Source organism: Nuphar pumila, chromosome 15 (assembly GCF_984573655.1).
Source record: "Nuphar pumila chromosome 15, dmNupPumi1.hap1.1, whole genome shotgun sequence".
NCBI classification, from domain to species: Eukaryota; Viridiplantae; Streptophyta; class Magnoliopsida; order Nymphaeales; family Nymphaeaceae; genus Nuphar; species Nuphar pumila.
This window is the reverse complement of record NC_143263.1, coordinates 66380667-66405011: the sequence shown is the minus strand read 5'-3', so window position 1 is coordinate 66405011 and position 24345 is coordinate 66380667. Positions and strand designations below refer to the sequence as shown.

The 24345-nt window shown below is 36.9% G+C and overlaps 1 protein-coding gene across 1 annotated transcript; it reads right to left on the bottom strand.

Annotated features, from left to right (window-relative positions):
• Nucleotides 1–497: 497 nt before the first annotated feature.
• LOC149815494 (uncharacterized) lies at nt 498–23943 on the bottom strand. Its single transcript, XM_089990184.1, has 3 exons — nt 23575–23943; nt 872–968; nt 498–799 (listed from the first exon to the last, which is right to left on the bottom strand). Exons 1-3 carry the CDS (start codon nt 23912–23914, stop codon nt 727–729), a joined length of 510 nt encoding a protein of 169 aa, XP_089846310.1. The 5' UTR covers nt 23915–23943; the 3' UTR covers nt 498–726.
• Between the last annotated feature and the right edge of the window lie 402 nt (nt 23944–24345).

Genomic DNA, 24345 nt, shown 5'->3' with positions numbered 1-24345 from the left:
TCATGATATGATGTTGTACAAGAGATTTAGTAACGAAGCAAACATGTTTCATTGTTTTTTTTGTCCGAAAGGTCAAACATGTTTCTTTTAGAACAAGAATATATAAATAACCATATTTAACTTGTTACAATCTTGGCCTTCTATTTTCATAGGTTCCACACATGATGGGTTTGTCTTTTTAATTTTGGTGTTCTTAATTCTTTTATTTGTTTTGAGCTAAAAAAACGGGTTGTTAGAAAAGCACACAACAGTACCCCGCCGGAAACACAATCCATTTTGCCTTGCAAATTTTTCACTCAATTCCAAGTCAAATTGATAAGTTCTTGATTTTAAGAGCATCTACACATACTAAGGAATCTTAGATAAAATTTAAACAATTTTGCATATCCAAAGGCCTAAAAAACAACCAAATAAGTTTGCCAGAAATTTAGTGTTTCTGCCACAAAACAGAATTTGGTGGCACAAATTTTGTGAAGAAGATGGTTGAATAAAACGTGCCCAAAATCTCCAATTTTCCTCAACACAATTCACCAAACTCCACTCTAATACAGTTTTTTAGGACTCTCTAACAGTATTCACATCAAACAATTAAATTCTGGTCAGATACAGGACTTTAAAATTTTCACCGGATCTACACAAGGTTCACATTCATGGTGGGAAAAAGTGGTTGCAAAAGGGAAAACAAGGCAGACATACATTAAAGTGCAAGCATCCATTTATTCTTCATCAAGTAGTAATTCTGTACCGGCCTTTCGCCAACCGCCGGGAAATGACCGTTCGACCTCCTCTAGTCTCCTTTCTGAATAAGCAAAGGAATACATGTCAACGCAGGCCTTGTGGAGTATGAAATCAATAGTTTGCAGAAATATACCGTGCAAAGAATCCATGAGTTCTCTTGCGCTTGATGTTGCTAGGTTGGTACGTTCTTTTTGGCAACAGTAGCATCTGCTCATCTATATCACCATTTCCTGCAGGATATACACGCTACTGTCAACAAAGAATAAACCATGAAGATATATTATGGAGAACATATAATTTTAATATACAACATTCACACATTTTAAAACCAAAACAACTTAAAGATAATTTCACCAACATACCATTAGGCTTGAATCCCTGATGAAGAAAAGAACGGGAGAAGAAGTGCTCCTTATAACACGGAAATATTGGAAAATATACCACCCCTCCCTTACATATCAGACTTGTAGGCATAGCAGACAGATAAACACAAGAATTGGACAAAAACAGAACACCATGAAAAACAATCTGCCCTCTATCCTCCGAGCTTCACTTTTTGAGGTAGATAGAGGTTTAACTCTATAACCAACTCCATTCCTATGACCATGTCTCTAAATAAGAAACCCATCCTCTGGTCAAAGATCCATAGCGCTCTGACTTCCCATGTTACAGTCAGAATGCTATTAGGAAAATGCTCTCCAACATTGCAATAATCAAGCCCAGCATATTTGCATATACTTACATACGATAGCTGAAACAACACACAAGATTCTTAACATTATGAATGAATAAAGAAGCTGGAAAAGAAACATCCATACCAAATAGGATGGATGCAAAGCTATGGTTCTTTATTAAGCTTTCCTGCTGAAAGCACGGCCATGAATAAGTGAATAGCCCATGAAAACAGTTTATGCTAATTTCGCCTGATGAATCTAAATTAAGCTGCCATTTCCAGTGTAGAGCAGCATCTTAGAAACTGTCTTGATTCTGATAGCGCAACTGTACCAGACATCCAACAAGCTATATATAATGGGACTTTACAAGGTACCATGGCTATGTACAGATGCTGAATTGAAAGAACATCTCAATATATATCATAGTAAGACAAGCTCAAACAGAACCGAATTGAAGGTACATCATCTAGAAGAACAAGTCAGATGCCAAAAACAAACCCAAATTAATTCTAGTTTTTCATTCCAGATTAAGGATAAATTTTATGTTTAATAGGCTCAACACCAAAACGTCATATACAATGATGGCAATGCCACTAAAAAATAATCAAGTAAAGAAAGCAGCATAAATGTAGTAATTATGACATCTGAAGTGAAGCAAATTAGTCCTAAACCTGTTCAGCAAAATGTCTAATACTACTCTGAAAGCATTTAGTGTTTAAACCCAATTTGTAAGGAATTCCCTACCTGAAAGAATATGCATATAAACGTTTTCATAAAAACTTTATAACAAACAGATATGCCTCAGAGCAACCAATGGAACCATAAAAAGAACATGCTGATCCCCTTACAACCAAAAGACTTCTTTTCTGATGCAAGAAAAGTAATATCCCAATGGACACCTAGGTCGCGGCTTCGGTTGCTTGGCCGGGATAGAACCAGTGTGTTGGTTGCTAGGCCATGGTTCTTTCAATCTAGTGTCCATTTATGGAGAATCCAGAAGATTTCACTCACACTTCTGTTTGGCAAATTGTACACATGGATGTCCACCTATGCCACATGGGTACGGGTGTGGGTATGCAGGGTACGACACGGCGATTTCAAAATTTGCAGGTACGGGTGCGGATATTCAGGGTACGACACGGCAATTTCAAAATTTGCGGGTACAGGTATATATATATATATATATGAATTAATAGGATGATATTTTGATATTTTAGAAAGATTGGGAGGGTGTCGGAATTTTTTTTAAAGGGAGGGGGCAGTTTGAAATATTGTTTTATATAAAAGCAAAAAGGTAGTGTACGAAGGAAGGAGGCCAATGCCTCTCTCTCTCTCTCTTTGGCACCTTCCACACACCCTTTTTTACCGCCTAGGCTTAAAGCCTATTTTTGTCGATTTTTTTTTTTACTTGGTTAACCACTTGGTCACCCGTGCTCTCTCTCTCTCTCTCTCTCTCTCTCTCTCTCTCTTGTGCTTTGCTATCTCCATCCCTCTTGGTTTTCTTCTTCTTCTCTACCCCCCCCCCCCCCCTTTTCCTTTCTCTTTTCTTTTTTCCCTTTTTTTCCTGTTTTTCCTTCCTGTTTTTTCATTTTTTTTTCTGTAGTTTATGTTTTTCAGTTTTATATATATATATATATATGTGTGTGTGTGTGTGTGTGTGTGTGTGTGCTGTTAAAACGTGATAACCCCCATGCTCACTTGCAAGAAGAAAGAAATGTAATATGAAAGAAAAAGGGGCTGCAGTTTCACGTCTGAACCACTCAACGTTTTTTCCATAGCATTGGGTTATAAGTACATAATTAATACAATTTTAGGGTACAAAAATACCCTCTAATGAATAGGAGAAACCATGGTTGCCAGTTGAGGAAGCGGGAGCGGGAAGCGATACAGGAAGCGGGAGCAGGAAGCGAGGCACTTTCAAAATTTTAGGAAGCAGGGAAGCGTGGGACAACTTAGGACCGATTCGGGAAGTGTCTCGGAAGCGACCTAGGAAGCGTCACGGAAGCGACCTAGGAAGTGTCTCGGAAGCGAGGGGGAAGCGAAAAAAAATAAAAAATAAAAAATACAAAAAATTGAAAAAAACAGGGGAAGCGAAGGGGAAGTGAGGGGGAAGCTGTTAAAATACGTGTATTATCGACATTTGTAATCTCGTATATATTTATATTCATATATATATAGATACATATACATATATATATATATATGTATATATATATATATATGAATATAAATATATATACTTTATTTCACCCAAAAGGGTATTTCTGTAAATTCCTGTTTTACGCATATTCCATTTTGGAATAGTGCTTGTAATTTTTATTTTTATTTTTCTTCTTTATTTTTCTTCTTTTTCCCTTTTTATTTTTTGGCTTTTTGCGCCACATAGGGAGGCTCCCCAAAGAGTCGTTGGGGAGCCTCCAACGGTCACATATGTGACCGTTGGGGGCTCCCAACGACTCTCTTGGGAGCCCCCTTTGTGGCTCCTTCTTATGCTTATAAAGAGGGGCTCTCCCCTTTGTATTTAGGAATTCTTGAGGGAGCTTATGCTCCATTGTAATGGGGTTTTTACCCTTTCTCCATTATTCTTCAATGATATGCAACTTATGACTTTATGTCATATTTTTCCCTTTTTATGGGTTTTATGTGTTAGCACATTATGTGCTTATGTTGTTTCCCTTTAATGGGTATATTTGCACTCCACGTGCATAAGTATGGGTTCATTATTGAACCCAATGTATTCCAAGTCACTTTCTAACATGGTATCAGAGAAAGGTTGAGATCGAGTTGCTCTTTGGTGCATCGGGAAGCGTGGTATTCAAGAATTTGTTAAAGAAAAATGGTGAAGTATTCATTTCTCTCTATTGTCTTTCTTATAGTTATTCGGTATGCATTCTATTTCTTTGAGTATTGTATGAAGAATGTAATATGTTCTTTTCTTTATGTGTGATTTTTGTCATTATGTCTTTTTTGAGTTTCTTGCTACTCCATTGAATCGTTTTCGTATGTTTTTCTTTGAAAAACTTTAAATGATAACTTGTTTGGCGAAAAATTAGATATATGATTGCTCAAAACTTGCTTTAATGGGTCGGTAAAAATTTATGACCGTTGGAACTTTGAATTTACATTTTAAACCTAACCTTGTTTATGAAAATACCTTTATATGAATGTAGTCTTTAAAGAAAGGTATGTTAAGATTAAAATGCTTGTGAAATATAGTTTTTTGAAAAATGTTTGGCATATATGAAAAATTCCATATTATGTGTCCGTTTTATATGAGCAACATTTAATTAAGAAAGTTTTTTTTTAATACCGGTTGAATTAAGTTTTAAAATGGTCTTATGGAATATTGGTGATTTTCTTTCCATCTTTACACTCTTAAGGATGTTTTCAACATTTAGAGAGTTCTCTCTCTTTTCAATAAGAGACATTTATATTTTTATGTTGTGATTGTCTCTTGTGGGTTTTGGTGTTTGCCCTTTTGTTTGTTCATTAGTGAATGTTGTAAGTGCTTAATGCACTCTTTTGCTTTTCCGTATATTTCATTACAAAAGTTATGGTCTTCACTAATGTTTATTGTGTACTTATTTCATTAGGAGTAGGTAATAATCTATTAAGTCATGTTTTTCGATAAAACTTAAGAGTGTTAAATTTTTCCTCAATAAATGTTTACTTTTTATTTAAGCCATAGTACAATCTTATTTATCATAAGGTTTTGTTAATGAATCTATTTTGTTGGGATTTCTTCCACTTTAATGGAGTTTTCTCCTTCTTTGGGAGTTGTATATGTTTGTTTGTTCAAACTCTCCTTAAGGAGCCTTTCGGTCCTTATAATCTTCTTGTGAGTATATACTCTTTTATGAAGATTTCATGATTGTTTATCATTTTTAAAATAGTAGATTTCATAAGTTTTTCGAAATTCACCATCTTTATGAATGCCTATATTGGCCTAAGTTTGTTATTTTTGAACTTCACCAACTTCACTGTTTAATTGCACCTTATGTCTTTCATAGTTAAGGCTTGTTTGTTCCAAATCGGTTCATACACATGATGTTGCTTAATATTTCATGTTATGTTGCATAGTAAGCCTTTTTTGGTGTACAAGACTTCTTTTGAAGATTAAGCATAATTCGTGGTTATGCAAAATTGTTTTGATTGATTATATTGGACCTTTGATTCAATTTGTTAATCGGTCCTCTTTGTAAAAAAAAATTTATTTAGAAAATGATTCCTTATGTGTTTATTGCCCTTTTGTGGCATTTATGTTTGTCCATCACATGTTACTTAATGCATCATTGTTTTGGCCTTATTATTGTTTTATTAGAGATGTTTGTTGAGGTGAGTTATGGGCACCTCGTGTTATATCATTTTAGATTGTCCAAATTGCCATATTATAGATGGTGGTTGAGGTGAGTTATGGGCACCTTGGGACTCTAGAATGATTTGGTATATGATCTCTAATTATGAGTGTGACACTCGTTGTTATGTCTTTTTAGATTGTCCACTTACCATATTATAGATGGTGGTTGAGGTGAGTTATGGGCACCTTGGGACTCTAGAATGATTTGATATATGAGTGTGTCACTAGTTTGTTCTTGTGCCATTGATATTATGGATGCTTCTAAGTAAATGTGATGGACATATGGTATTTGAAACCTTAAATGTTTTAAGGTACATTTAAAATCAAGATGTTTTGGGATTATAGCCCAACCTTTTATTTGTTTATGAATCTTATGAGTGCATTTGCACATTTGTGATTTCGTATGTTGTGCTCGTTGTGCACATGTGTTCTTGTGATTTTGCACAAGTATTCTAAGTGTTCTTGGTGTGTGTATGTTCACACATTTGTTCTCAAGAATTTTATTTTATCGATTATAGTATCTTGTTGAAGATATTTTTTACATGCATGTTATTGTTATGAGAATTCATTTTAAAAGGAGTATTGTTTTATTCGAGGTTTATTTTCATTACAAGTTTATTGCCTCAAAAGTCTTTTCCTTTTATGCCCATTATCTAAGTGTCATCATATGTAGACAAGAATTTTATTACACCTTCGTGTGTTTTTAGCCCTTTGTTGGCTTTTGCTCTCTTGGTCTAGTAGCTGAACACACTTGTCTTGAGTGTTTTTATATGTAGACAAGGCACGTTGATTCACACCATGGTGTGTGATTTTTAGCCTATGTTGGTGTTTGTGTCCTTGTTCTAGTCGCTTAAGATGTATGCCCATGGTTGGCTTATTTCATTCATTTCAAGTGCTATCATATGTAGACAAGAGATGTATTATGTTTTAGCCCATGGTTAGCTTATTACTCTTGTTCTAGTAGCTGAACATACTTGGTTTTAAGTGTATTTTTTACGTAGACAAGAGATACTTTTTTGTCCATGTTGGCATGTATTCTCTTGTTCTTGTCGTAGATGCACTTATTTCAAGTATTATTATATGTAGACAAGAGGTTCTTTTACATACCTTTGTGTGTGTCTTTGGCCTTTAATGGCTTTATATTCTTGATCTAGTAGCTTATACACTTGATTTATGGGTTTTTGGAGGACTAATGAGGAAGATATTTGTAATGGATAAACTATTGTTGAAATTTGCAAAATTTCATTCATGACTTGTGTTTTTCAAGCAAATCATATTTTTGATATGCATATCAAGTTGATTTCTTAGCATTTAATCTATATATTAAGTGCTTATGGTTTTTGCCACCCTTATATGCAAAATGTGTATTAAGTATGTCTTTCATAAATGATTTTAAAACCTTGTGAACTCTTGGGTTTATTTTGCCTAAAGTATGCTTGGAGACTTTGTTTCTCTTGTTTGACAGTTCATTACATGTTTGAAGCATGTTCATTAATGAGTTCTTTGAGTATTAATTCATTTAATGATATTATATGCATATGCTCTTTATGGCCTTTTTTGGGCTCTCATTCAATAAAGCATATGTATTTTATGCCTCTTCGTAGGCTTCTTGTGGTATCCCTTAGTGGATCTTTTTGTTATTCCCCATTATGGGGTTATATTTGTCCAATATTGGACCTTATGAATGCATTATGCATTCTTGCAATTTATTTCTGCATAATTTGTTTCCGCTCATTTTGTTTTAACATGATGTATGATTTTGAAACTTTGGTGTCATTTCTGCATAATTTGCATAACTTCTAACATGTGTCATCCATAATTATGCTAGTTAAAAATGTTCCATTTGAGTAAAAGTGCAAAGATATGTTTTACTTGTTTCTTTGTTGTTTTTCTACAGGATCGCTAAGATGTGGAACATTAGGTACATCATGGATTCGATCGATGGTGAATTGGATTTGAAGACCTAGCTCAACTGGCATGAAGATGGAGCTTTTTCCTTAAAGATTTTTTTGAAGAATTGGACTTTGTTTCAAGACTTCCTTCTGTTTTTCCAAACTTTCGGGTTTTTCCCCGCAAAGTTTGAGGGGGGATGTTAAAATACGTGTATTATCGACATTTGTAATCTCGTATATATTTATATTCATATATATATAGATACATATACATATATATATATATATATGTATATATATATCTATATATATATATATGAATACAAATATATATACTTTATTTCACCAAAAAGGGTATTTCTGTAAATTCCTGTTTTACGCATATTCCATTTTGGAATAATGCTTGTAATTTTTATTTTTATTTTTCTTCTTTATTTTTCTTCTTTTTCCCTTTTTATTTTTTGGCTTTTTGCGCCACATAGGGAGGCTCCCCAAAGAGTCGTTGGGGAGCCTCCAACGGTCACATATGTGACCGTTGGGGGCTCCCAACGACTCTCTTGGGAGCCCCCTTTGTGGCTCCTTCTTATGCTTATAAATAGGGGCTCTCCCCTTTGTATTTAGGAATTCTTGAGGGAGCTTATGCTCCATTGTAATGGGGTTTTTACCCCTTCTCCATTATTCTTCAATGATATGCAACTTATGACTTTATGTCATATTTTTCCCTTTTTATGGGTTTTATGTGTTAGCACATTATGTGCTTATGTTGTTTCCCTTTAATGGGTATATTTGCACTCCACGTGCATAAGTATGGGTTCATTATTGAACCCAATGTATTCCAAGTCACTTTCTAACAGAAGCGAGGGGGAAGCGTGATGGGAAGCGTGCTTCCCATTAAAGGGAAGCGTGTCCCCCATTAAAGGGAAACGCGTCTCCCATTAAAGGGAAGCGCGCTTCCCAAAAAGGGGGGACGCTTCCCCCACGCTTCGTAAGCGCGCTTCCCCTTTTAGCTAGGCGCTTCCGGTAACCCTGGGAGAAACACAACATTACAGAAATCAGATCCAATACACAAGTCGGGTCTAGTACTGCGCAAACCCGACTTGGATCCAAGATCCAATAGCGACTTCTTTTTAGCCTCCCTCAAGTTGTATATGGTCCTGGACCATGAACAACTTAACTTTCAACATCCAGAATCTGTCCTTTGTCAGCCCTTTGGTGAATATATCTGCAACTTGCTCTTCAGTTCGCACAAAAGTAGGTTCAATCTCTTTTTCTTCAACCTTTTTCCTGACAAAATGTTGGTCTATCTTGCTTTGCTCGGCTATGATAAATGGGATTAAAAGACATGTTAATAGCACTTTGATTGTCACACAACAATAGTGGTCGTGCAATTGGTTCTCCCGTCTCCGCTAGGAGATGTCTTATCCATGTAGACTCAACGGTAGCAACATCCATTGACCTTCATTCAGCCACTGTACTTGACCTGACAACGGTCTTTTGCTTTTTACTACTCCAAGTGATAATGTTCGATCCAATAAAACCACAATAACCAGACACTGATCGTCGTTCATCTGGATTACTCGCCCAATCAGCATCAGCATAAATAGTAATTTCATGTGCACCTTGATTTGATCCGCTTTTCCTATACACCAACCCATCACCAACCGTCCCCTTTAGATACCGTAGTTGTAACGAATTAAGCGGAAAGATAAAAAATGCTAAAAAGCATTCACAATGTCCCACAATAGACTAATACACAAAAGAAACAATAGTCAAGTCTACTATGAGACAATCAATACATAAGCTTTAAGGAAAGCACAAGCTAAAATATAAAAACTCTTTATTGAGAGTGAGAGAGAGCAGTAAGGCTTAAAGAAATACAAGGGGATACACCCCTATTTATACAAATGAAATGACATAAAAAAGGAGGCCAAAAGGGGGCTCCCAAAGAGTCGTTGGGAGCCCCCAACGGTCACATTTGTGACCGTTGGGGGCCCCAACGACTCTATTGTGGCCCCCCTTAAGTGGCTTAAAAAATACAAATAAAAGAAATAAAATAAAATAAAAGAAAGTAAAAAATAACTAAAAAAGAAATCTGATTGTTTACTAAAACAATTATGAAAAGACTATAATACCCCTATCGGGTATTATAGTATTATATATATATATATATATATTTGTAGATAAATATATATATATATTAATACATATATTTTAACACCCCCCTCAAACTTTACGGGGAGATGACCGAAAGTTTGCTAAGGAGAAACATGAAGCGTGGAGCAGGAAGTGATTTGGTGAAGAAATCTGCTAACTGATATTCTGATGTAACATATGGCAATATAACTGTTCCACGTAGATACTCATCACGAACATAGTAACAGTCCATCTCTATATGTTTGGTCCGCTCGTGGAAGGTGTGATTGCTGGCAATATAAATGGCACTTTTGTTGTCACAACAAAGCTTTGAAGCCCCAGAAATATCAACTCCCATATCTTTGAGAAGACTTTAAAGCCAAACAAGTTTCATTGTAGTAGTTGGCATATCCCGATATTCAACTTCAGTAGAGGATAGTGAAACTTTTTGTTGCTTCTTGCATCTTCAAGCAATTAAGAAACCTCCTACAAAAACACAGAAACCAGTAGTTGAGATTGTATCATTAGGGATACCTCCCCACTCTGCATCAATATAAGCAAGTAAATTTAATGAAGAAGATGAGGATAGTAATAGTCCTTTAGTTATGGTGTTTTTGATGTATAGGATGACTTAGAGCACAACACCCATATGCACAGTTGTAGGAGCATGCTAGAATTGACTAGTAGAGTGAACAGCATGAGCGATGTCAGGCATGATGATAGTTAGATATGTGAGAGATCCAATTAGTTGTCTGTAGGGTATGGGATCTTCTAGAAGAACCCCATCCTCCAACCTTAATTTAACATTTATTACTTCTGGAGTCTTCACCTTTTTATCATCTGAAATGTCAGACTTAGTACATATATTTACAACAAGCTTCATCTGTGATAGAATATATCCGCGGGGAGAATATGCAACTTCAATACTAAGAAAATGTCTAAGAAAACCTAAATCAGACATATCCTTTAGCATATTTTTAACATTAACAATACTATCTTGATCATTTCCTGTGATAATCATGTCATCAACATAAAGTAATAGGATAACAATCTTAGTACCTACACTTTTCACAAAAAAGAGTAGTGTCAGTATAATAGAAACGAAATCCCAATTTAATCATGATATCACTAAATCGATCATACCAAGCCTTTCAGACTTGCTTAAGACCATATAAAGCTTTTCAAAGTTTAAGAGTTTGACCTGGTCCAATGGTAACTCCGGGTGGCGGATCCATATATACTTCTTCATTGAGATTTTCATTAAGAAATGCATTTTTCACATCAAGTTGATATATAGGCCATTTTTTGATTGATACAATAACTATTAAGGATCTAACACTTGTCATTCTGGCTACAGGAGCGAATGTTTTCTCATAGTCAATCCCATATTCTTGAGAATATCCCTTAGCCACTAATCTGGCCTTATATCTTTCTAATGATCCATCACTTTTGGTTTTAACCTTATAGACCCATCGGCATCCAATAGATTTTTTATGTGAAGATAGTTTGACTATTTTTCAAGTATTGGCCTTTTGTAAGACATTTAGTTCTACTTTCATGGCTTCAACCCAATGTGATATAGTTTTTGCTTGATTATAGTTAGCGGGTTCATAATATGAATGTAGTGTTATTAGACAAGCCCGATAGTTAGGTGTTCGAGACTCATATGACACAAACCTATTGGGTGGAATTGATTCTTTAGGAGATCTCCTAACAGGGGTTCCTCTAAAGATTCAGTAAGTTGAGAAAATTTCTCCAAGGCACTAATAGGCCTTTCTTGGTCTCTTCGGGTATAAACATTAATATTGTCATTACTGATATCACCATTATATGGTGATATATCAATATTAGAAACATCACAAGTATCCTCTATATTTTCTGGATGATTCATAGAATCATCACATGTATCATCTATAAGATCATGTAAAAATAAGTAGTCAATTTCATTTTGTTTTCCTAAGTTTTCAAATCCATTCTCTTCTTCCAAAAAGGTTACGTCCTTTGAAACATATAGTTTGTTATTTTTGGAATCAAAACATCTATAGCTTTTTTTATTTTCCCCATAGCCCAAAAAGACACATTCAATCGCCTTTGGGGATAGCTTATCTCTCTTATGTAAGAGGACAAAGCATTTACAACCAAAGATGCGAAGGCGATTGTAGTCGGGTGAGAATTTGAAAAGTTTTTCATATGGAGAAACATTCTTTAGTTTAGAAGATAACATTCTATTGATTAAATATGTTGAGGGCAAGACGGCTTCGGCCCAAAAAAATTTCGGAATATTTTTAGAGACAAGCAACGTTCTAGCAGTTTCGATAATATGCCTATGTTTTCTTTCCGCTAGTCCATTTTGTTGTGGAGTTCTAGGGCACGGTTTTTTGTGACAAATACCATTTTGTTTTAAATAATTTTGAAATTCCGTAGATAAATATTCTCCACCGGAATCGGATTCGAGAATGGATATATTACTTTGAAATTGATTTTATATTTTCATATGAAACTCTTTAAAGAAGGAAAACACTTCGGATTTATGACTAAGAAAATAAATCCAAACATATCTAGTGAAGTCATCAATGAAAGTTACATAGTAAGAGTAACCACCTTTAGACATGACCAGAGATGGACCCCAAACATCCGAGTGCAACAATTCAAAAGATCTTGTAGAAAGAAATGTTCTAATTGAAAATAGAATAAACTTCATTTTCCCAAAAAATGCAATCTTTGCAATTAATGTTTTTTTCCTTACAAAATTTGGTTCCAAATGAGAAAAGATACATTTTAGAATAACTTGGATGTTCAAGTCTTTTATGCCAAGTTTCAATGCTTTTATCTTGGACATAAGTACAAAAAGAGTTTGTAGGAAGGTTTAGATGTTCTATATAATAGAGGTCCCCCTTCCTATGGCCTTGTCCAATCCGCTTCTCGAACTGGAGATTCTGCACAAAGCAACCATTAGATGAGAAAGATATTTTACATCCATGGTCGGCAATTTGGGAAACCGAAAAAAGATTCAAATTAAGCTTTGGAACAACTCTCACTTTAGGAATAAAGATATTTTGAGAATTTTGAGAGTTAAGTGTTCCAATACTTGTGATTTTTAAAAAGGTCCCATCTGCCGTAAAAACACATGAACTTTTTGAATTGGTGCATATATCGGTTAAAGTATTTTCATGAGGGGTCATATGACAGGATACTCCGGAGTCTAGGATCCAAGAATACGTACTGGGTGATGATGTAGATGCAATGGCCGCACCCGATGTGGAGGAAGTGGCATTGAGAATTTGTTGTAGAGCTATAGATATTTGACCAAGTGTTTCTTTGAGGTCCCCATTCTTGCCTTCACCTTCTTTGTTGGTGGTAGATTCTTCAAGAGAAGTCACCTTAAGCTTGAATGTTCCATTTAGCTTTGGGCAAGCAGGTTTGATATGACCCGACTCATAACAATGATGACATACAATCATCTTTCTTCCTCCATTATAGTTTCCTTATTTTTCAAAATGGGGTGGTTTATAGGTATTGACATTGTTGTCGGGTTTGGATACGACAAGCACTTCATCAATGTTTTTACTCATGCCAAGCCTAGTTTCCTCTTGTGTGATTTCGGCTATGGCATCTTCAATAGGAAGAAAAATAGATCTATGGAGAAGTAATGACCTCACTTGCTCAAATTCAGGACGTAGTCCAAACAAAAATTGAAACAATCGGTCGTGTTCCATTTGTTTTTGTCTTAGTTCGACATCCTCCATAGCCACCCATTTTGGCTCTAAAAGAGCAAACTCATCCCATAATGGGTTTAAAGCACTATAATAATATTGTATACTTGAATTACCTTGTTTGGTGGTTCTAATTTTTTCTTACAAAAAATATGTTCTTGCAAAGTCTTTTTGAGTATACATACCCTTCATAAAGAACCAAGCCTCATTGGCTCGGCGGAATTTAGCTATATTTGCAGATACCTTGAGTTCGACATTGTTCATGAACCAATCAAGGATCTTGGCGTGATTGCTTTCCCAATCTTCAACTTTCTTTTGGTGGTCTTCAATAGCTTTGAGACGAGCATCTTCCTCAAGAGTCTTTTCTTGACCTCCTTCTATCTTGGTGAGCGCTAATCGAGGTTCCAGAATGGAACCCATTACATAGCCCCAAAGTTTTTTACCTTTGAGGTTGTTCTCCATTGTCGATGCCCACATCATGTAGTTCTTTTCATTGAGCTTGAAGGATAGGTCGATTTTGGATTCCATGACGCTACCAAAGTGTTGTGAAGAATGAAGACAATGAATGTAAAGATGAATATCATGCCCTTTTATAAACCGAATGGCTCTGATACCATGTAACGAAGTATGCAAAAAGATAAAGAATGCTAAAAAGCGTTCACAATGTCCCACAATGGACTAATACACAAAAGGAACAATAGTCAAGTCCACTATGGGACAATACATATATAAGCTTTAAGGAAAGCACAAGCTAAAATATAAAAACTCTTTATTAAGAGTGAGAGAGAGCACTAAGGCTTAAAGAAATACAAGGGGATACACCCCTATTTATACAAATGAAATGGCATAAAAAAAGGAGGCCAAAAGGGGGCTCCCAAAGAGTCGTTGGGAGCCCCCAATGGTCACATTTGTGACTGTTGGGGGCCCCAACGAATCTATTGTGTGCCCACTTAAGTGGCTTGAAAAAATACAAATAAAAGAAATAAAATAAAATAAAGTAAAGTAAAAAATAACTAAAAAAGAAAAACAATTGTGAAAATACTATAATACCCCTATCGGGTATTATAGTATATATATATAATATATATATATATATACAACAACAACAACAACTATGCCTTCATCCCAAAATAATTGGGGTCGGCGATATGAACCAAATAAGAAAATCATTCTGGGTCTTCCACATGAATCCTTCTCCTCCAATCATTTCTATCCAAAGTCATGTCGTCGGTGAGGTTCAAAGCATTCATATCCTTTCCTATCATTTCCATCCAAGTCTTCTTTTAACTAATATATTTTCTCATTTCTCCATCCTTCTAACTTGAGCATCATTAGGCCTTCGCCGAATATGTCCAAACCACCGTAAACGATTCTCTCTCATCTTATTTTCAATGGATGCAACGCCTACCTTCTTACGTATCTCCTTGTTTCGAATCTTATCTTTTATTGTATTTCCACACATCCATCTAAGCATACGCATCTCAGCTATACTCATTTTTTGAATATGATGTCTCTTGGCAACCCAACATTTCGTACCATATAGTAAAGCGGGTCTAATTGTTGTCCTATAAAACTTTTCCTTCAACCGCAATGGCATTCTACAATCACACACCACTCTAGTTGCACTTTTCCATTTCATCCACCCAACCTTTATCCTATGATTTACATCTCCATCAATTTCTTCATACTTTTGAATGATAGATCCCAAATATTTGAAACAGTCATCCACCGGTATTTCTTGCTCACCAAGCTTCACTACACTCCCATCACTACTTCGTTGCTTACTAAACCGACATTCCATATATTTTGTCTTACTCTTACTCAACTTAAAACCTCTGACTTTCAATGTCTGTCTCCATAATTCTAACTTAGCATTAACCCCAGCTTTAGACTCATCAATCAAAACAATATCATCAGCAAACAACATACACCACGGCACATTTTCTTGAATTGATCTCGTAAGCCCATACATCACTATAGCAAATAGGAAAGGGCTTAATGCAGATCCTTGATGTAACCCAACCGTTATAGGAAAATTAGTTGCCATCCCTCCACAAGTGCGGACATTAGTTACTACTCCTTCGTACATATCTTAAATTATACTAATGTACTTGAGAGAAACACCTTTCTTCATCATTGGAACACATGTATATATATATATATGTATGTATTAATACATATATTTTAACAGTAGTATCCGCTTAACTGCTTCCATGTGTGGTATATGAGGTCGATGCATAAATTGGGACACCTGATTAACTGAATACACTATATCAAGTCTAGTAAAAGTCAGGTATTGCAGCATGCCAACTATGCTACGATACCTAGTCAGATCCCCAAATAAATCCCCTTCTTCAATTTCTGATGGATGATGCTTGGAGTTGCCAATGGCTTTCAATCCTTCATGCCTGACCTACTAAGAATATTCATCGTGTATTTGTGTTGAGTAAAAGTAAGTGTATCACTCATCTTATCAACTTCAACTCCAAGAAAATAACGCAGATCTCCCAAATCTTTCATTTTGAATCTCTAATTTAATAACTTCTTTACTTCCTAAATATGGTCTCTACAGTTCCCTGTGACAATGATGTCATCTACGTATATCAATAAAAGAGTGGTGACATCTCGTTCCATGTAAATGAATAATGAGTGATCTAGAAGAGACCGAGAGAAACCATGCTTTTGTATCTCCAGCGAAAAACTCTTGAACCAAGACCGAGAGGCCTGCTTCAATCCATAGAGTGCTCTTTTCAAGTTGCATATATACTGATTGGCATCTTGTTCTGCATATCTAGTGGGTTGTTCCATATAAACTTCTTTTAGATCCTCATGAAAAAAAACATTTTTGACATCTAGTTGGCTTAATGTCCATCCATGTTCAACGGTTAGACTCAATAAAATACGAATGGTCCCAATCTTAACAACAGGGTTGAAGGTTTCATCTGTCCTTGTTCTTGTGTAAACCCTTTGGCTACAAGTCTAGCTTTATACCTTTCGATGCTCCCATCTGGTTTATATTTTATCTTGTACACCCACTTGGACCCAACCACATTTTTATTTAGTGGTCTAGGCACAACTTTCCATGTACCACATTCATGTAAAACTTTTGTTTCCTCATTCATCGCTTCAGCCCATTTTCTAGAGTTTGGGTCTTGATAAAAAGTTAGAGGCTCATCCTCTTTATTTACGGAAGTTAGGAACAATTGAAAATCCAAAGAAAATTTCTTATAGCTCACCCATCTTTCAAGTGGATGTTGGGTCCGAGTAGATCTTCTAACATCTAATGTCTGTGGAATAGAGGTAGGAGTACCAATGTCTGTGCAAGAAATAGATGGAGGTTCCTTCTCTTGCCGGGTGTAGACAACACCCTTATACCTCCCTGATTCCAAATTTTGAGTAACAACCTCCTCTGGTTGAAGTGTATCTGTTGATTCCTCGCATGTCTCTCTGAATGCAATCTGTAGGGCAACCATCGCTACTATTGGAGAAGAGTTCTGAATTTAACCATGGATAGTTGTCACACGGACTCGGCTCCAAGGTCGACGCACCCGCGTCGACACGCACCGACACGGGTGCGGCTCGGACTCGGTCAACCCGACCTTGGGTGCGGTCAACGCACCCAGGGTCATTTTGGTCCATTTTTTTGGATTTTTTTTTTTAAAATTGGGCTACAAAATTTAAAAAAAAAATCTTGGCAGGGGGGGGGGGGGGGGCAGCGCCCCCCTATAACCCCCCGCCAGGGGCGCCCCCCCCCCCCCCCCCCCGGACCCCCGCCCGTTGACCGCGCAGCGGGACCCGCGCCGGGGGAAACCCCCCCTCCTGTAAGGAAAAAAACCCTGAATCAGGCTTCACAACTCATCACATGTCCCCTAATGGGGCACAACTTTGTCTGAGTCTTATATATATAGCCGAATCCCCGTGTCCAAAATTTTTGAAATTGTGTCGCACCCGTATCGCACCTGCACCCATGTGACATAGGTACACCTCAACATTGTGACTTGGATTAGTAACATTGAGACTTGGGTTAGCTGACTGGTTATCAAAGTTCATCTCATCAAAAACAACATTCCTCGATATTTTGACTCGTTTGTTCAATAGATCATAGCACCTATAACCCTTGTAGTCTTCCACATATCCCACAAACCTACACTTCAAGGCTTTGTCCTGAAACTTATGTCTCAACGAGCTGTCAATATGAACATAACAAACAGATCCAAAAAACACGCAATTCGTGATATACCGAACAGAGAGGAATATGGTGACCTGTTTTCTAAAATGGTCATGGGCAGCCGATTTATCACATGAACGGTGGAGTGAAAAACTTACGTCCATAGGGTGATAGGGAGATTACTGTCATGCATCATGTTCATTGCACTCTCAACAATATGTCGATGCTTCCTCTCAGCAATGTCGTTTTGTTGAGGTGTACGTGGGCAAGACACTCTTCTCCTTATTTCATTATGTTGAAGGAAATTAACAGCCACTAGAAGAGAATTCTCCTCCTCCATCACATTGGAAATTGAGAATGTTAGTGGATAAATGATTTTTGACAAAGGAATGAAATTTTTGAAACAACCCAAAAACTTTTGATTTGTGTTTCATGAAAAATATCCAAGTATAGCGTGAATAGCTATCAATGAGAATAAGATAATATCTACTACCAGAAACAGAAGCAATTGGGGCAGGGCCCCAAACATCAGAACATATGACCTCAAAGGGCCTTAAAGCTATCTTATTAATTGAATTGAAAGGCAAAACACGACTCTTACATAAATGACAACTAGGACACTTTATATCACTTGATTATGAACTCAGGTTGGACTTAGGAATGAAACTATTCAAGGCAAGTTTTTCAATAAAATGATGACCACAATGACCCAAACGACTGTGCCAAAGAGTTGGCTTATTACATTCAAAGACAACAAACACACATTCGGAAAAGACCAATGATGGACACTGATGAGGCTTCAAGAACGAACATGCAGAATAAGCAGAGGAAGATGAATCTTCTTGGAAGATGTACATGTTTCCTCTTCTCTTTCCTTCAGCGAATATCTCCCTCGTGCGAAGATCCTTGACATAAGCAGAAGATGGAGTAAATTCAATTGAGGCATTAACATCATCAACAAGTTTTGAGACAGATATGATGTTCTTCTGAATATTAGGAGCATGAAGAACATTTGAAAGATTAAGAGGAGATTTACACATGGGTATAATAACATTTCCAATGTGTGAGATATAGTGATGAGAGCCATCTCCTGTGACTATGCTATTTTTACCAACATAAAGAGTAAGATTCAAGAGCTTACCTGCATCACTCGTGACGTGGGTCGCTACTCCAGAGTCGAGGTACAAACACCCTTATCATTTTGCTTTATATTCAACCCTGCTAAGGCCGCTAATAACAACTCTTTTACTTCTCCATCCCTTTTGGCTTCTGTTTGTGAGAGTTTTTCCTTATTATTTTGAAGATTATACCAACAATTTGCTTTAATATGCCATCTCTTAATGCATACAAAACAAGTAGGAATGAGCTTATGGTCCTGTATATTGGGCGTTGGAAGAAGCCCGTGACCCTATGTCACATGGGTGCGGGTGCGGGTGCGGGTGCGACACGGGTGCGGCGCAATTTCAAAAATTTTGGACACGAGGACTCGGCTATATATATATATATATATATATAATTCTAGTAAACAATTAAAATTAAGTAGCCAGAACTATATAAGATAAAAGGATATTATCATTTTTCAGATATAATTTAAATTGACTTGTAATAGTAAACTTCAAGTCTGCAGTAAATTAAGTAGCCAAAACTATGACCTTAATTTTTTCGAAAGTTTCAATTTGGCACTCCCATTTCTTTATGGTAGTTCTTAAGCTAGCTTTTCTAATACTTGTGAAACTAGTATTTTTTTAAACTGGAAAAGCATTTATTTAGCTACCTCAAATGGTTGGGTTACCTTTTATCGTGTTTTATACATATTTTTACATAAGTTGTGAAACAGTCACACAGACTGTGCACACAGTCTGTGCAATGCAGTCTGTGACTGTGCAGACTGTGCACAGTCACACAGACTGTGCACAGTCACACAGACTATGCACAGTCACACAGACTGTGCAGTTGCAGTTGCACAGTCTATGACTGTGCAACTGCATTGTACAGTCTGGTTATAAAAAAAAGATATATAAAAAATGATTTTTTTTTGTTTTTTGTCTTAAAAATGGACATTTTTGGACTCGGTCAAAGTTGACCGAGTCCAAAATGTGGACAGACTCGGCCTTAACTCGTTGACCGAGTCCGACTCGGCGTTGACAAAGTCCGGGCCGAGTCCGAAGCCGCACCTGTGTCCGCACCCGTGTCGGGGCGTGTCGACTCGGGTGCGGCACCTCCCTAGCCGAGTCCGTGTGACATAGCCGTGACCCCTAGAAATATTTCTCCCTTGTCCTCCTCTTCCTCGAAAAGAATTTCCTCCTCTTCTTCTACCATAAGTTAGTCTCGTGCTCAGCACATCTTGAGTCCCTGACTGCACATAGGTGTCCTCAATAAACCCTTTCATGGTCATCTCATACTGCAGTAGCTTTGCACGAAGATCTTCGAATTTTGGAAGTTCTGGGAGACACAATAAATAGGTTACCAGAACATGATAATCGGGCCCCAATCCACTCAAGGTCTGCTGTACTTTGTATTTATCACTGACAAGACATCCCACAATAGTCAGCTGATCTGTTATGCTTTTTATCTTATTCAAGTACTCCATAATGGGCATCGAATCTTTCTTCAATATTTGAAATTCTCGCTTGAGAAACACGATCCTCGCCTCAGAGATCTGTGAATATGTCTAAACTAGCTTGTCCCACAACTCTTTGGCTGAACATTCATCGGGAATAACTACAAGAACTTCTTGTGAGAGTGTAGAGGTGATGTATGCCACTAATGCTTAATCTCTTTTCACCCAAACAACATAATCTGGATTTCTGACAAGAACAGTAGATGACGCCCCTTTATCATCCTTCCTTTCTTGCGAAATGAACTCTGGAGGGGTTGAGATCGATCCATCTAGATGACCAGAGAGATCTTGGCTCCTTATAAAAGGAACGATCTGCCTTTTCCAGGTCAAGAAGTTAGAATTATTTAGCTTTTCGAAGACCAAATGACTAAAAAAATTTGAAGGCTTGAATGTGGAGAAGATGAATCCATTCGAAAGAAAGAAGAAATTTTCTGGACCAAAATCTATGCTCACGAAGAAATCAGCCACTCGAATATTCTGTCCTTTTTTTTAGGAAATTATGACAGAAAAATTATATTCGAGTATGATAAAAAAACATTAAGAGAAAATCTGATAAAAAACTGTTTCAATGCAAAATTCATTCCAGATCATTCTAGATTAAGCAAACCGTGAAACAAAGATATAAGTATTTTGAGACGAACGATTTTGTAGATTAAGGCAACACAGGAATTGATTCTGGAGAACCGATTATTCAGGTCAATAGTAGAGAAGAAATTGACGTATGTTCATGTTGAGAAAGTCAAAAAATGAGAATCCCTTTCAGTTAGCCAAAAAAAAATTAGATTAACGACAGCCTTTTAGAATCGATCGGCCGATTCTAAACTTTTAAAAATAAGAAAGGAGATCAGATTTGAGAGAGAAGACAAATGGGTGTTGACGGTAAATCAGAAAGGAAGAAATAAGTTGCAAAAATCCGATCCTAAAAGAAGAATCAGAAAAAGGAATCTGGTCCTAAAGGGGAGGATCGAATTTGAGAAAGAAAGAGACAGGTGGGATAAGGTGGGATATTGGCATCCTTACCAGACCAAAGATCAAAAGAGAGGAATAAGATGCAGAGAACGAGATTTGAAGAGGAACGAGTTTTCTTGACTTGAAGGTTCAAATCATCTCCTTGGTCATTCTTTCCGAAAAATGATCTCAGGCCCAGTTTTAACGCAGCTCTGATACCATGTTAAAACGTGATGACCCCCACGCTCACCTGCGCAAGAAGAAAGAAGAGTAATATGGAAGAAAAAGGGGCTGTAGTTTCACGTATGAACCACTCAACGTGTTTTCCATAGCATTGGGTTATAAGTACATAACTAATACAATTTTAGGGTACGAAAATACCCTCTAATGAATAGGAGAAATACAACCTTACAGAAATCGGATCCAGTACACAAGACGGGTTTGGTACTGCGCAAACCCGACTTGGATCCAAGATCCAATAGCGACTTCTTTTCATGTGTGTGTAATTCATATATAATCCATTTGACTGTTTGTGAGTTATACTTCTGGTTGACAGTTTTTGAGTTATGTTGTTTAGTTATATTTCTGGTTAACAGTTTCTGAGTTATGTTTTTTAGTTATATTTCGGGTTGACTGTTTCTAAGTTATATTAAGGCTTTAATTGTGTTTAGATTATGTAGGTTCCTTTTATTTACATTATCAGTTCTCAGTTGCAGGGTTTTTTTATTCAATTATTCATTTCTTCTTATTTGCCTATTGTTTATTTTGTCTATTGTTGTTAATTTTTTTGTATACATGATTTTATTTTTTGTATATTGTTTATTCACATTGTTAGTTGTATGGTTTGTTTATTCAATTGTTAATTTATTCTTAAGTTTTTTTAGCAAGGTATTTAATATAATTGCTTTACAGTGTTCCAGAGGTGTTTTGTCTATTGCTTATTGTACATTGATTTTATGTTGTATACATGTTATTAATTTTAGCAATTTGTTTACATATTATGCATTTTTTTTAATTTTTTTAATTGAGCTACTGACTAGTCCCTCCTAGGCCCCGTCTAATCATTTAGGGGCTATGTCACAGGGACTCAGCCAACTAGGTGTCGCACCCGCGTCGACGCGACGCGATGCAGGTGCGTGTGCGGCACTCAGTGCAGTCAACCTGACCTTGGGTGCGGTCAATGCACCCAGGGTCATTTATGTCCAACTTTTGGACTTTATATATATATATATATATATATATATATATATATATATATATATATATATATATATATATATATATATATATATATATTTGTCGCACCCTAGTTTTTTGAAAGTGCCGCACCCCTGCACCTGCACCCATGTGACATAGTTTAGGGGCTCACTGACTAGGCACCGCCTACCGCCTTTGACAACCAAGTCTAAGCCCAATGTGAGATTTGGTTCTCTTGCATTCTTTTTGCATTTGGGTAACCATTCACCCCCAACACATCTCATTCCATGGGCTGCCACAAAAAGAGCTCTCTCTCTCTCAACACTTTTATGTATGTTTATCTCCTAAACAATGAACTAACCATCTTTCCTGCATTACAGCTTTCATGTTTTAGCTTGAGAGGGAAATCCAGAGTTAGTGTATGCACTTAGCTAATACTACATGAGATGTAAGTGAACCTTTTTTTTTAAAGAGTAGATATATTAGTTGATAATGTATAATTATTTTCACAATATCTGAATTGAACAACAAGATAAAAAATGCAAAATGCGACTTAGAAAATTCATCATGGGCAAATGTTCAAGCTAAGATCACCTACAGGAAGGGAATAACATACATCAAAAGACTGGCCTTGATATCGTGTTCCAAATATAGAAACCACATGTCTTTACGGCAATGTAAATTTCCTCCAATTTGCTCTACCATCAAGAGTCATTCAAAAGACAGAAGGAACAATGGAACACTTTGAAATCAAACTCTTCCTTTCACCAAATTTTCTTAACAACCATATGGTGGATTTAACCAAACCCCACAAAATATGATCCTTCAACAAAAGTCCATCTTCCTAAATCGAGAAACCCGTCTAAACCAGATCATAATGGAAAAGAAAGTGCAAACATCCCCTTCTGAACCAGCAGCATTACCAGAAACTACTGAATCAAAACACAAAGACTTGAATCCATTTCAACCCGAAAGATTGGCCGAAACACAGAAACCATTCTAAACCAGATAATCAACCGGAAAAAGAAAGCACTGCAATCATTCTCCTGGAACCAGCAGCATAAAAGCCACGCCGGATTCAACAAGGACGTGCTAGAACACGGAATCAGAATAGGGAATGAATAAAAAACCGACCTTCCTCGTTCAGGAAGAAACGAAAATCCGGGACACCAAAAGGGTGAAGAAGAGCATCGACCGCCGGAGAAGCCGCACCCACCTGAGAAACGCATTCTGGGGACCCGAAAACCTTGTGAATCTGCATATGCGAGAGGGAGAGAGCCCCCAAGCATCCTGAAAGATCGCTATGCGGGTTTTCGTTTGCTCTGAGGAAGGATCGGGGATGGACGGACGAGACAGGAGGCGACAGAATCCGCGACAAAGAAGAAGAGGAAGAAGATGAAGATGAAGATGGGATGGGTCTCAGGAACCGACGTATGAAAGCGGAAACTGGGGAGGCTAGGGCTTTAGATGACATTCTTCTTAGGGGAGACCTTCAAACTTTAAAACCCAAGAAGAAGATACAGCAGACAAAACAAAGGCAGAGCGAGGGAAGACGACGATTGCAGGGTTTTGCAAATGGGAATGCAAACGGGTCGGATATTGATCGGGTTAGGTTTTTCCGATACTGCATCCGTTTTTGTAGAATATATCTTACGTCACATAGATACGAGTAGGTGGGTACGTGTCTGTGAGTCATAAACGTGATACTACAACAACAACGCCTTCATCCCAAAACAATTGGGGTCAGCAATATGAACAAAAAAAGAAAATCATTCTGGGTCTTCCACATGAATCCTTCTCCTCTAATCATTTCTATCCAATGCCACCATTTCCTCACTGAGATTCAAAACATTTATATCATTTCCTATCGTCTCCATCCAAGTCTTCTTAGGCCTACCCTGACCT